This window comes from Eucyclogobius newberryi, unplaced genomic scaffold (assembly GCF_026437365.1).
Source record: "Eucyclogobius newberryi isolate DKJ021-1_F unplaced genomic scaffold, fEucNew1.0.hap1 SCAF_14, whole genome shotgun sequence".
In the NCBI taxonomy this organism is placed as follows: Eukaryota; Metazoa; Chordata; class Actinopteri; order Gobiiformes; family Gobiidae; genus Eucyclogobius; species Eucyclogobius newberryi.
Window position 1 is genome coordinate 38,643,907 of NW_027315768.1, and position 13,616 is coordinate 38,657,522.

At 49.9% G+C, this 13,616-nt stretch overlaps 1 protein-coding gene across 1 annotated transcript in view; it reads right to left on the reverse strand.

The window, feature by feature from the left end:
* Nucleotides 1-13,616, reverse strand: part of LOC140359129 (titin-like) — a 342,168-nt gene that overhangs the window by 259,224 nt on the left and 69,328 nt on the right. The window contains exons 37-39 of the mRNA XM_072443997.1: nt 11,385-11,482; nt 9,648-9,816; nt 8,696-8,965 (exon numbers count right to left, since the gene is read on the reverse strand). Coding sequence (XP_072300098.1) covers nt 8,696-8,965; nt 9,648-9,816; nt 11,385-11,482 — 537 coding nt within the window. The remainder of the gene's footprint in view (nt 1-8,695; nt 8,966-9,647; nt 9,817-11,384; nt 11,483-13,616) is intronic.

The following is a 13,616-nucleotide window of genomic DNA, read 5'->3' on the forward strand; positions in this document are numbered from 1 at the left end:
AACCAGGTCCAAACCAGGTCTAAACCAGGTCTAAACCAGCCCTAAACCAGGCCTAAACCAGGTCTAAACCAGGACTAAACCAGGTCTAAACCAGGGCTAAACCAGGTCTAAACCAGGTCTAAACCAGGACTAAACCAGGTCTAAACCAGGTCTAAACCAGGACTAAACCAGGACTAAACCAGGTCTAAACCAGGTCTAAACCAGGACTAAACCAGGACTAAACCAGGTCTAAACCAGGTCTAAAACAGGACTAAACCAGGTCTAAACCAGGTCTAAACAAGGACTAAACCAGGTCTAAACCAGGTCTGAACCAGGTCTAAACCAGGACTAAACCAGGACTAAACCAGGTCTAAACCAGGACTTAACCAGGTCTAAACCAGGTCTGAACCAGGTCTAAACCAGGACTAAACCAGGTCCGAACCAGGTCTAAACCAGTTCTAAACCAGGTCTAAACCAGGACTAAACCAGTTCTAAAACCAGGTCTAAACCAGGACTAAACAAGTTCTAAACCAAGTCTAAACCAGGACTAAACCAGGTCTAAACCAGGTCTAAACCAGTTCTAAACCAGGTCTAAACCAGGCCTAAACCAGGTCCAAACCAGGTCCAAACCAGGACTAAACCAGGTCTAAACCAGTTCTAAACCAGGTCTAAACCAGGTTTAAACCAGTTCTAAACCAGGTCTAAACCAGGTCTAAACCAGGACTAAACCAGGTCTAAACAAGGACTAAACCAGGTCTAAACCAGGTCTAAACAAGGACTAAACCAGGTCTAAACCAGGTCTAAACCAGGGCTAAACCAGGTCTAAACCAGGACTAAACCAGGTCTAAACCAGGGCTAAACAAGGACTAAACCAGGTCTAAACCAGGATTAAACCAGGTCTAAACCAGGTCTAAACCAGGTCTAAACCAGGACTAAACCAGGTCTAAACCAGGACTAAACCAGGACTAAACCAGGTCTAAACCAGGTCTAAAACAGGACTAAACCAGGTCTAAACCAGGTCTAAACAAGGACTAAACCAGGTCTAAACCAGGTCTGAACCAGGTCTAAACCAGGACTAAACCAGGACTAAACCAGGTCTAAACCAGGGCTAAACCAGGTCTAAACCAGGACTTAACCAGGTCTAAACCAGGTCTGAACCAGGTCTGAACCAGGTCTAAACCAGGACTAAACCAGGTCCAAACCAGGTCTAAACCAGTTCTAAACCAGGTCTAAACCAGGACTAAACCAGTTCTAAAACCAGGTCTAAACCAGGACTAAACAAGTTCTAAACCAAGTCTAAACCAGGACTAAACCAGGTCTAAACCAGGTCTAAACCAGTTCTAAACCAGGTCCAAACCAGATCTAAACCAGGACTAAACCAGGTCTAAACCAGTTCTAAACCAGGTCTAAACCAGGTTTAAACCAGTTCTAAACCAGGTCTAAACCAGGTCTAAACCAGGACTAAACCAGGTCCAAACCAGGGCTAAACCAGGTCTAAACCAGGACTAAACCAGGACTAAACCAGGTCTAAACCATGTCTAAACCAGGACTAAACCAGGACTAAACCAGTTCTAAACCAGGTCTAAACCAGGACTAAACCAGGTCTAAACCAGGTCTAAACCAGGACTAAACCAGCTATAAACCAGATCTAAACAAGGACTAAACCAGGTCTAAACCAGGTCTAAACCAGGGCTAAACCAGGTCTAAACCAGGCCTAAACCAGGTCTAAACCAGGACTAAACCAGGTCTAAACCAGGTCTAAACCAGGTCTAAACCAGGTCTAAACCAGGACTAAACCAGGACTAAACCAGTTCTAAACCAGGTCTAAACCAGGACTAAACCAGGTCTAAACCAGGTCTAAACCAGGACTAAACCAGGTCTAAACCAGGGCTAAACCAGGTCTAAACCAGGACTAAACCAGGTCTAAACCAGGGCTAAACCAGGTCCAAACCAGGACTAAACCAGGTCTAAACCAGGTCTAAACCAGGGCTAAAGACGGACTAAACCAGGTCTAAACCAGGTCTAAACAAGGACTAAACCAGGTCTAAACCAGGTCTAAACCAGGGCTAAACCAGGTCTAAACCAGGACTAAACCAGGTCTAAACCAGGGCAAAACCAGGGCTAAACCAGGACTAAACCAGGTCTAAACCAGGACTAAACCAGTTCTAAACCAGGTCTAAACCAGAACTAAACCAGGTCTAAACCAGGGCAAAACCAGGCCTAAACCAGGACTAAACCAGGACTAAACCAGGGCTAAACCAGGTCTAAACCAGGACTAAACCAGTTCTAAACCAGGTCTAAACCAGAACTAAACCAGGTCTAAACCAGGGCAAAACCAGGTCTAAACCAGGGCTAAACCAGGTCTAAACCAGGTCTAAACCAGAACTAAACCAGGACTAAACCAGGTCTAAACCAGGTCTAAACCAGGCCTAAACCAGGTCTAAACCAGGTCTAAACCAGGACTAAACCAGGTCTAAACCAGGTCCAAACCAGGACTAAACCAGGTCTAAACCAGGACTAAACAAGGACTAAACCAGGGCTAAACCAGGTCTAAACCAGGACTAAACCAGGTCTAAACAAGGACTAAACCAGGTCCAAACCAGGTCTAAACCAGGTCTAAACCAGGCCTAAACCAGGCCTAAACCAGGTCTAAACCAGGACTAAACCAGGTCTAAACCAGGGCTAAACCAGGTCTAAACCAGGTCTAAACCAGGACTAAACCAGGTCTAAACCAGGTCTAAACCAGGACTAAACCAGGACTAAACCAGGTCTAAACCAGGTCTAAACCAGGACTAAACCAGGACTAAACCAGGTCTAAACCAGGTCTAAAACAGGACTAAACCAGGTCTAAACCAGGGCTAAACCAGGTCTAAACCAGGACTTAACCAGGTCTAAACCAGGACTAAACCAGGACTAAACCAGGTCTAAACCAGGTCTGAACCAGGTCTAAACCAGGACTAAACCAGGTCCAAACCAGGTCTAAACCAGTTCTAAACCAGGTCTAAACCAGGACTAAACCAGTTCTAAAACCAGGTCTAAACCAGGACTAAACAAGTTCTAAACCAAGTCTAAACCAGGACTAAACCAGGTCTAAACCAGGTCTAAACCAGTTCTAAACCAGGTCTAAACCAGGCCTAAACCAGGTCCAAACCAGGTCTAAACCAGGACTAAACCAGGTCTAAACCAGTTCTAAACCAGGTCTAAACCAGGTTTAAACCAGTTCTAAACCAGGTCTAAACCAGGTCTAAACCAGGACTAAACCAGGTCCAAACCAGGGCTAAACCAGGTCTAAACCAGGACTAAACCAGGACTAAACCAGGTCTAAACCAGGCCTAAACCAGGTCTAAACCAGGACTAAACCAGGTCTAAACCAGGTCTAAACCAGGACTAAACCAGCTATAAACCAGATCTAAACAAGGACTAAACCAGGTCTAAACCAGATCTAAACCAGGGCTAAACCAGGTCTAAACCAGGTCTAAACCAGGACTAAACCAGGTCTAAACCAGGTCTAAACCAGGACTAAACCAGGTCTAAACCAGGTCTAAACCAGGACTAAACCAGGACTAAACCAGTTCTAAACCAGGTCTAAACCAGGACTAAACCAGGTCTAAACCAGGTCTAAACCAGGACTAAACCAGGTCTAAACCAGGGCTAAACCAGGTCCAAACCAGGACTAAACCAGGTCTAAACCAGGTCTAAACCAGGGCTAAAGACGGACTAAACCAGGTCTAAACCAGGTCTAAACAAGGACTAAACCAGGTCTAAACCAGGTCTAAACCAGGGCTAAACCAGGTCTAAACCAGGACTAAACCAGGTCTAAACCAGGGCTAAACAAGGACTAAACCAGGTCTAAACCAGGATTAAACCAGGTCTAAACCAGGACTAAACCAGGTCCAAACCAGGTCTAAACCAGTTCTAAACCAGGTCTGAACCAGGCCTAAACCAGGTCTAAACCAGGACTAAACCAGTTCTAAAACCAGGTCTAAACCAGGTCTAAACCAGGTCTAAACCAGGCCTAAACCAGGTCTAAACCAGGACTAAACCAGGTCTAAACCAGGTCTAAACCAGGTCTAAACCAGGTCTAAACCAGTTCTAGACCAGGTCTAAACCAGGCCTAAACCAGGTCCAAACCAGGACTAAACCAGTTCTAAACCAGGTCTAAACCAGGACTAAACCAGGTCCAAACCAGGTCTAAACCAGGTCTAAACCAGGACTAAACCAGGTTTAAACCAGGTCTAAACCAGGACTAAACCAGGTCCAAACCAGGACTAAACCAGGACTAAACCAGGTATAAACCAGGTCTAAACCAGGTCTAAACCAGGACTAAACCAGGTATAAACCAGGTCTAAACCAGGTCTAAACCAGGTCTAAACAAGGACTAAACCAGTTCTAAACCAGGTCTAAACCAGGACCAAACCAGGACTAAACCAGGTATAAACCAGGGCTAAACCAGGTCCAAACCAGGTCTAAACCAGGTCTAAACCAGGGCTAAACAAGGACTAAACCAGGTCTAAACCAGGTCTAAACAAGGACTAAACCAGGTCTGAACCAGGCCTAAACCAGGTCTAAACGAGGACTAAACCAGTTCTAAAACCAGGTCTAAACTAGGACTAAACCAGTTCTAAACCAGGTCTAAACCAGGACTAAACCAGGTCCAAACCAGGTCTAAACCAGGACTAAACCAGGTCTAAACCAGGCCTAAACCAGGTCTAAACCAGGACTAAACCAGGTCTAAACCAGGTCTAAACCAGGTCTAAACCAGGTCTAAACCAGTTCTAGACCAGGTCTAAACCAGGCCTAAACCAGGTCCAAACCAGGACTAAACCAGTTCTAAACCAGGTCTAAACCAGGACTAAACCAGGTCCAAACCAGGTCTAAACCAGATCTAAACCAGGACTAAACCAGGTTTAAACCAGGTCTAAACCAGGACTAAACCAGGTCCAAACCAGGACTAAACCAGGACTAAACCAGGTATAAACCAGGTCTAAACCAGGTCTAAACCAGGACTAAACCAGGTCTAAACCAGGTCTAAACCAGGTCTAAACCAGGGCTAAACCAGGGCTAAACCAGGTCTAAACCAGGTCTAAACAAGGACTAAACCAGTTCTAAACCAGGTCTAAACCAGGACCAAACCAGGACTAAACCAGGTATAAACCAGGGCTAAACCAGGTCCAAACCAGGTCTAAACCAGGTCTAAACCAGGGCTAAACAAGGACTAAACCAGGTCTAAACCAGGTCTAAACAAGGACTAAACCAGGTCTAAACCAGGCCTAAACCAGGTCTAAACCAGGACTAAACCAGGTCTAAACCAGGTCTAAACCAGGACTAAACCAGGTCTAAACCAGGACTAAACCAGAACTAAACCAGTTCTAAACCAGGTCTAAACCAGGACTAAACCAGGTCTAAACCAGGTCTAAACCAGGACTAAACCAGGTCTAAACCAGGGCTAAACCAGGTCCAAACCAGGACTAAACCAGGTCTAAACCAGGTCTAAACCAGGGCTAAAGACGGACTAAACCAGGTCTAAACCAGGTCTAAACAAGGACTAAACCAGGTCTAAACCAGGTCTAAACCAGGGCTAAACCAGGTCTAAACCAGGACTAAACCAGGTCTAAACCAGGGCTAAACAAGGACTAAACCAGGTCTAAACCAGGATTAAACCAGGTCTAAACCAGGACTAAACCAGGTCCAAACCAGGTCTAAACCAGTTCTAAACCAGGTCTGAACCAGGCCTAAACCAGGTCTAAACGAGGACTAAACCAGTTCTAAAACCAGGTCTAAACTAGGACTAAACCAGTTCTAAACCAGGTCTAAACCAGGACTAAACCAGGTCCAAACCAGGTCTAAACCAGTTCTAAACCAGGTCTAAACCAGGCCTAAACCAGGTCTAAACCAGGACTAAACCAGGTCTAAACCAGGTCTAAACCAGGTCTAAACCAGGTCTAAACCAGTTCTAGACCAGGTCTAAACCAGGCCTAAACCAGGTCCAAACCAGGACTAAACCAGTTCTAAACCAGGTCTAAACCAGGACTAAACCAGGTCCAAACCAGGTCTAAACCAGGTCTAAACCAGGACTAAACCAGGTTTAAACCAGGTCTAAACCAGGACTAAACCAGGTCCAAACCAGGACTAAACCAGGACTAAACCAGTTCTAAACCAGGTCTAAACCAGGACCAAACCAGGACTAAACCAGGTATAAACCAGGGCTAAACCAGGTCCAAACCAGGTCTAAACCAGGTCTAAACCAGGGCTAAACAAGGACTAAACCAGGTCTAAACCAGGTCTAAACAAGGACTAAACCAGGTCTAAACCAGGTCTAAACCAGGACTAAACCAGGTCTAAACCAGGACTAAACCAGGGCTAAACCAGGTCTAAACCAGGACTAAACCAGGTCTAAACCAGGTCTAAACCAGGTCTAAACCAGGACTAAACCAGGTCTAAACCAGGTCTAAACCAGGGCTAAACAAGGACTAAACCAGGTCTAAACCAGGACTAAACCAGGTCCAAACCAGGTCCAAACCAGGTCTAAACCAGTTCTAAACCAGGTCTGAACCAGGACTAAACCAGGTCTAAACCAGGTCTAAACCAGGGCTAAACAAGGACTAAACCAGGTCTAAACCAGGACTAAACCAGGTCCAAACCAGGTCCAAACCAGGTCTAAACCAGGTCTAAACCAGTTCTAAACCAGGTCTAAACCAGGACTAAACCAGTTCTAAAACCAGGTCTAAACCAGGACTAAACCAGTTCTAAACCAGGTCTAAACCAGGACTAAACCAGGTCTAAACCAGGTCTAAACCAGTTCTAAACCAGGTCTAAACCAGGCCTAAACCAGGTCTAAACCAGGTCTAAACCAGGACTAAACCAGGTCTAAACCAGGTCTAAACCAGGTCTAAACCAGGTCTAAACCAGGACTAAACCAGTTCTAAACCAGGTCTAAACCAGGACTAAACCAGGTCCAAACCAGGTCTAAACCAGGTCTAAACCAGGACTAAACCAGGACTAAACCAGGACTAAAGGACTAAACCAGGACTAAACCAGGCCTAATCCGGGTCTAAACCAGGACTAAACCAGGCATTAACCAGGTCTAAACCAGGACTAAACCAGGACTAAACCAGGACTAAACCAGGCCTAAACCAGGTCCAAACCAGGTCTAAACCAGGTCTAAACCAGGTCTAAACCAGGACTAAACCAGGTCTAAACCAGGTCTAAACCAGTTCTAAACCAGGTCTAAACCAGGCCTAAACCAGGTCTAAACCAGGTCTAAACCAGGTCTAAACCAGTTCTAAACCAGGTCTAAACCAGGCCTAAACCAGGTCTAAACCAGGTCTAAACCAGGACTAAACCAGGACTAAACCAGGTCTAAACCAGGACTAAACCAGTTCTAAACCAGGTCTAAACCAGGACTAAACCAGGTCCAAACCAGGTCTAAACCAGGTCTAAACCAGGACTAAACCAGGACTAAAGGACTAAACCAAGACTAAACCAGGCCTAATCCGGGTCTAAACCAGGACTAAACCAGGACTAAACCAGGACTAAACCAGGCCTAAACCAGGTCCAAACCAGGTCTAAACCAGGTCTAAACCAGGACTAAACCAGGTATAAACCAGGTCTAAACCAGGCCTAAACCAGGTCTAAACCAGGACTAAACCAGGTCTAAACCAGGTCTAAACCAGGACTAAACCAGGTCTAAACCAGGACTAAACCAGGTCTAAACCAGTTGTAAACCAGGACTAAGGACTAAAGGACTAAACCAGGACTAAACCAGGACTAAACCAGGACTAAAGGACTAAACCAGGAGTAAACCAGGACAAAACCAGGACTAAACCAGGTCTACACCAGGACTAAACCAGGTCTACACCAGGACTAAACCAGGTCTACACCATATCTAAACCAGGACTAAAAGACTAAACCAGGACTAAACCAGGTCTAAACCAGGACCAAACCAGGACTAAACCAGGACTAAACCAGGTCTTACCCTCAGGTCTTACCCTCAGGTCTTACCCTCAGGTCTATCCCTCAGGTCTTAACTTCAGGTCTTACCCTCAGGTCTTACCCTCAGGTCTATCCCTCAGGTCTATCCCTTAGGTCTTACCCTCAGGTCTTACCCTCAGGTCTATCCCTCAGGTCTATCCCTTAGGTCTTACCCTCAGGTCTATCCCTCAGGTCTATCCCTTAGGTCTTACCCTCAGGTCTTACCCTCAGGTCTATCCCTCAGGTCTATCCCTTAGGTCTTACCCTCAGGTCTATCCCTCAGGTCTATCCCTTAGGTCTTACCCTCAGGTCTTACCCTCAGGTCTTACCCTCAGGTCTATCCCTTAGGTCTTACCCTCAGGTCTTACCCTCAGGTCTATCCCTTAGGTCTTACCCTCAGGTCTTACCCTCAGGTCTATCCCTTAGGTCTTACCCTCAGGTCTATCCCTCAGGTCTATCCCTTAGGTCTTACCCTCAGGTCTTACCCTCAGGTCTTACCCTCAGGTCTATCCCTTAGGTCTTACCCTCAGGTCTTACCCTCAGGTCTATCCCTTAGGTCTTACCCTCAGGTCTTACCCTCAGGTCTATCCCTTAGGTCTTACCCTCAGGTCTTACCCTCAGGTCTTACCCTCAGGTCTATCCCTTAGGTCTTACCCTCAGGTCTTACCCTCAGGTCTATCCCTTAGGTCTTACCCTCAGGTCTTACCCTCAGGTCTTACCCTCAGGTCTATCCCTTAGGTCTTACCGCTGATACTGAGGCATGCGGTCGTGGTCACACTGGGCGACAGTCGGCAGGTGTAGTCGCCCCTGTCGTCCAGGCGTAAGTCTTGGATGACGAGGACTCGTTTGCGTCCGTCTGACACCTGCTCGTATCGACCGCCTTCAGGGATTTCCACTTCCTGTTTGAACCAGCGAACTTCAGCCGAGGCTTTGGACACTTCACAGACCAACTTCACCGAGTCCGTCTCTGTCCCGTCCACTTTGGACAGGTTCTTCGTGAAGCGGGCGTCCTCCTCTGCCAAGAGACAGACAGGTTCAAGCAGGGCCTGGAGCTCTGTGTGGGTGCTCTGTGTGCTCTGTGTGGGTGCTCTGGGTGCTCTGTGTGGGTGCTCTGTGTGGGTGCTCTGTGTGCTCTGTGTGGGTGCTCTGGGTGCTCTGTGTGGGTGCTCTGTGTGGGTGCTCTGGGTGCTCTGTGTGGGTGCTCTGTGTGGGTGCTCTGTGTGGGTGCTCTGGGTGCTCTGTGTGGGTGCTCTGTGTGGGTGCTCTGGGTGCTCTGTGTGGGTGCTCTGTGTGGGTGCTCTGGGTGCTCTGTGTGGGTGCTCTGTGTGGGTGCTCTGGGTGCTCTGTGTGGGTGCTCTGTGTGGGTGCTCTGGGTGCTCTGGGTGCTCTGTGTGGGTGCTCTGGGTGCTCTGTGTGCGGGTGCTCTGGGTGCTCTGGGTGCTCTGTGTGGGTGCTCTGGGTGCTCTGTGTGGGTGCTCTGGGTGCTCTGTGTGGGTGCTCTGGGTGCTCTGTGTGGGTGCTCTGTGTGGGTGCTCTGGGTGCTCTGTGTGGGTGCTCTGTGTGGGTGCTCTGGGTGCTCTGTGTGGGTGCTCTGTGTGGGTGCTCTGGGTGCTCTGTGTGGGTGCTCTGTGTGGGTGCTCTGGGTGCTCTGGGTGCTCTGTGTGGGTGCTCTGGGTGCTCTGTGCGGGTGCTCTCACCGATGACGGTCAGCATGCCCGAGGTCTTGGCCGTTCGGGCGTCGCACTCGTACTCGGCCTCGTCGTCAAACACAGACTTATGAACCATCAGGATTCTCTGAACTCCTTTCGACGTGATCTCGTACTTTTTACTCTTTCGGATCTCATTCCCGTCTCGGAACCAGCGCACCTGAGGAGAGAGGTCAGGACCGGGTCAGGACCGGGTCAGGACCGGGTCAGGACCGGGTCAGGGTCAGGACCAGGTCAGGGTCAGGACCGGGTCAGGACCGGGTCAGGGTCAGGACCGGGTCAGGACCGGGTCAGGACCAGGTCAGGCTCAGGGTCAGAACCGTGTCAGGACCGGGTCAGGACCGGGTCAGGGTCAGGACCGGGTCAGGACCGGGTCAGGCTCAGGGTCAGAACCGGGTCAGGACCGGGTCAGGACCGGGTCAGGGTCAGGACCGGGTCAGGACCAGGGTCAGGGCCGGGTCAGGACCGGGTCAGGACCGGGTCAGGGTCAGGACCAGGTCAGGGTCAGGACCGGGTCAGGACCGGGTCAGGGTCAGGACCGGGTCAGGACCGGGTCAGGACCAGGTCAGGCTCAGGGTCAGAACCGTGTCAGGACCGGGTCAGGACCGGGTCAGGGTCAGGACCGGGTCAGGACCGGGTCAGGCTCAGGGTCAGAACCGGGTCAGGACCGGGTCAGGACCGGGTCAGGGTCAGGACCGGGTCAGGACCAGGGTCAGGGCCGGGTCAGGACCGGGTCAGGACCGGGTCAGGGTCAGGACCGGGTCAGGACCGGGGTCAGGGCCGAGTCAGGACAGGGTCAGGACCGGGTCAGGGCCAGGTCAGGACCGGGTCAGGGTCAGGACCGGGTCAGGGTCAGGGTCAGGACCGGGTCAGGACCGGGTCAGGGTCAGGGTCAGGGTCAGGACCGGGTCAGGGTCAGGGTCAGGACCGGATCAGGGTCAGGACCGGGTCAGGGTCAGGGTCAGGACCGGGTCAGGACCGGGTCAGGACCGGGTCAGGACCGGGTCAGGACCGGGTCAGGGTCAGGGTCAGGACCAGGTCAGGACCGGGTCAGGGTCAGGACCGGGTCAGGGTCAGGGTCAGGACCGGATCAGGGTCAGGACCGGGTCAGGGTCAGGACCGGGTCAGGGTCAGGACCGGGTCAGGACCGGGTCAGAACCGGGTCAGGGTCAGGGTCAGGACCGGGTCAGGGTCAGGACCGGGTCAGGGTCAGGGTCAGGACCGGGTCAGGGTCAGGACCGGGTCAGGGTCAGGGTCAGGACCGGATCAGGGTCAGGACCGGGTCAGGGTCAGGGTCAGGACCGGGTCAGGACCGGGTCAGGGTCAGGACCGGGTCAGGGTCAGGGTCAGGACCGGATCAGGGTCAGGACCGGGTCAGGGTCAGGGTCAGGACCGGGTCAGGACCGGGTCAGGGTCAGGACCGGGTCAGGACCGGGTCAGGGTCAGGGTCAGGACCAGAAATGAACCAGGTCTGAACCAGGAGTAGAGGTTTATTGTGGGAGCTGTAGAGGTGCATTGTGGGAGCTGTAGAGGTGCATTGTGGGAGCTGTAGAGGTGCATTGTGGGAGCTGTAGAGGTGCATTGTGGGAGCTGTAGAGGTGCATTGTGGGAGCTGTAGAGGTGCATTGTGGGAGCTGTAGAGGTGCATTGTGGGAGCTGTAGAGGTGCATTGTGGGAGCTGTAGAGGTGCATTGTGGGAGCTGTAGAGGTGCATTGTGGGAGTCTCACCTTGGCCGACTCTCGGGACACTTCACATTCAAACTTGGCAGATTCTTTCTCTCTGATCTCAACGTCGTGCAGCGGTTTAGTGAACTCCACGTGTGGCGCTGCAAAAGAACATGTGTCTAAACCAGGACTAAACCAGGTCTAAACCAGGTCTAAACCAGGACTAAACCAGGTCTAAACCAGGTCTAAACCAGGACTAAACCAGGTCTAAACCAGGTCTAAACCAGGACTAAACCAGGACTAAACCAGGTCTAAACCAGGACTAAACCAGGACTAAACAAGCACTAAACCAGGACTAAACCAGGTCTAAACCAGGTCTAAACCAGGACTAAACCAGGACTAAACAAGCACTAAACCAGGACTAAACCAGGACTAAACCAGGACTAAACCGGGTCTAAACCGGGACTAAACCGGGACTAAACCGGGACTAAACCGGGTCTAAACCGGGTCTAAACCAGGTCTAAACCAGGTCTAAACCAGGTCTAAACCAGGTCTAAACCAGGTCTAAACCAGGACTAAACCAGGACTAAACCAGGTCTAAACCAGGTCTAAACCAGGTCTAAACCAGGACTAAACCGGGTCTAAACTGGGTCTAGACCAGGTCTAAACCAGGACTAAACCAGGACTAAACCGGGTCTAGACCAGGTCTAAACCAGGACTAAACCAGGACTAAACCAGGACTAAACCAGGACTAAACCGGGTCTAAACCAGGTCTAAACCAGGACTAAACCAGGTGTAAACCAGGACTAAACCGGGTCCAAACCGAGTCTAGACCAGGTCTAAACCAGGACTAAACCGGGTCTAAACCAGGACTAAACCGGGTCTAAACCAGGACTAAACCGGGTCTAAACCAGGTCTAAACCAGGACTAAACCAGGTCTAAACCAGGACTAAACCAGGTTTAAACCAGGTCTAAACCAGGTCTAAACCAGGACTAAACCAGGACTAAACCAGGTCTAAACCAGGACTAAACCGGGTCTAAACCAGGACTAAACCGGGTCTAAACCAGGTCTAAACCAGGACTAAACCGGGTCTAAACCAGGACTAAACCGGGTCTAAACAGAGTCTAGACCAGGTCCAAACCAGGACTAAACCAGGTCTAAACCAGGACTAAACCAGGACTAAACCAGGTTTAAACCAGGACTAAATCTGGTCTAAACCAGGACTAAACCGGGTCTAAACCAGGACTAAACCGGGTCTAAACCAGGACTAAACCGGGTCAAAACCGAGTCTAGACCAGGTCCAAACCAGGACTAAACCAGGTCTAAACCAGGACTAAACCGGGTCTAAACCGAGTCTAGACCAGGTCTAAACCAGGACTAAACCAGGACTAAACCAGGTCTAAACCAGGTCTAAACCAGGACTAAACCAGGTCTAAACCAGGTCTAAACCAGGTCTAAACCAGGACTAAACCAGGACTAAACCAGGACTAAACCAGGACTAAACCGGGTCTAAACTGGGTCTAGACCAGGTCTAAACCAGGACTAAACCAGGACTAAACCGGGTCTAAACCGGGTCTAGACCAGGTCTAAACCAGGACTAAACCAGGACTAAACCAGGACTAAACCAGGTCTAAACCAGGACTAAACCGGGTCTAAACCAGGACTAAACCGGGTCTAAACCAGGACTAAACCGGGTCTAAACCAGGTCTAAACCAGGACTAATCCAGGTGTAAACCAGGACTAAACCGGGTCCAAACCGAGTCTAGACCAGGTCTAAACCAGGACTAAACCGGGTCTAAACCAGGACTAAACCGGGTCTAAACCAGGTCTAAACCAGGACTAAACCGGGTCTAAACCAGGACTAAACCAGGTTTAAACCAGGACTAAACCAGGACTAAACCAGGACTAAACCTGGTCTAAACCAGGACTAAACCGGGTCTAAACCAGGACTAAACCGGGTCTAAACCAGGACTAAACCGGGTCTAAACCAGGACTAAACCGGGTCTAAACCAGGTCTAAACCAGGACTAAACCAGGTCTAAACCAGGACTAAACCAGGTCTAAACCAGGACTAAACCAGGTTTAAACCAGGTCTAAACCGAGTCTAGACCAAGTCCAAACCAGGACTAAACCAGTTCTAAACCAGGACTAAACCAGGACTAAACCAGGTTTAAACCAGGACTAAACCAGGACTAAACCGGGTCTAAACCAGGACTAAACCGGGTCTAAACCAGGACTAAACCGGGTCCAAACCGAGTCTAGACCAGGTCTAAACCAGGACTAAACCAGGACTAA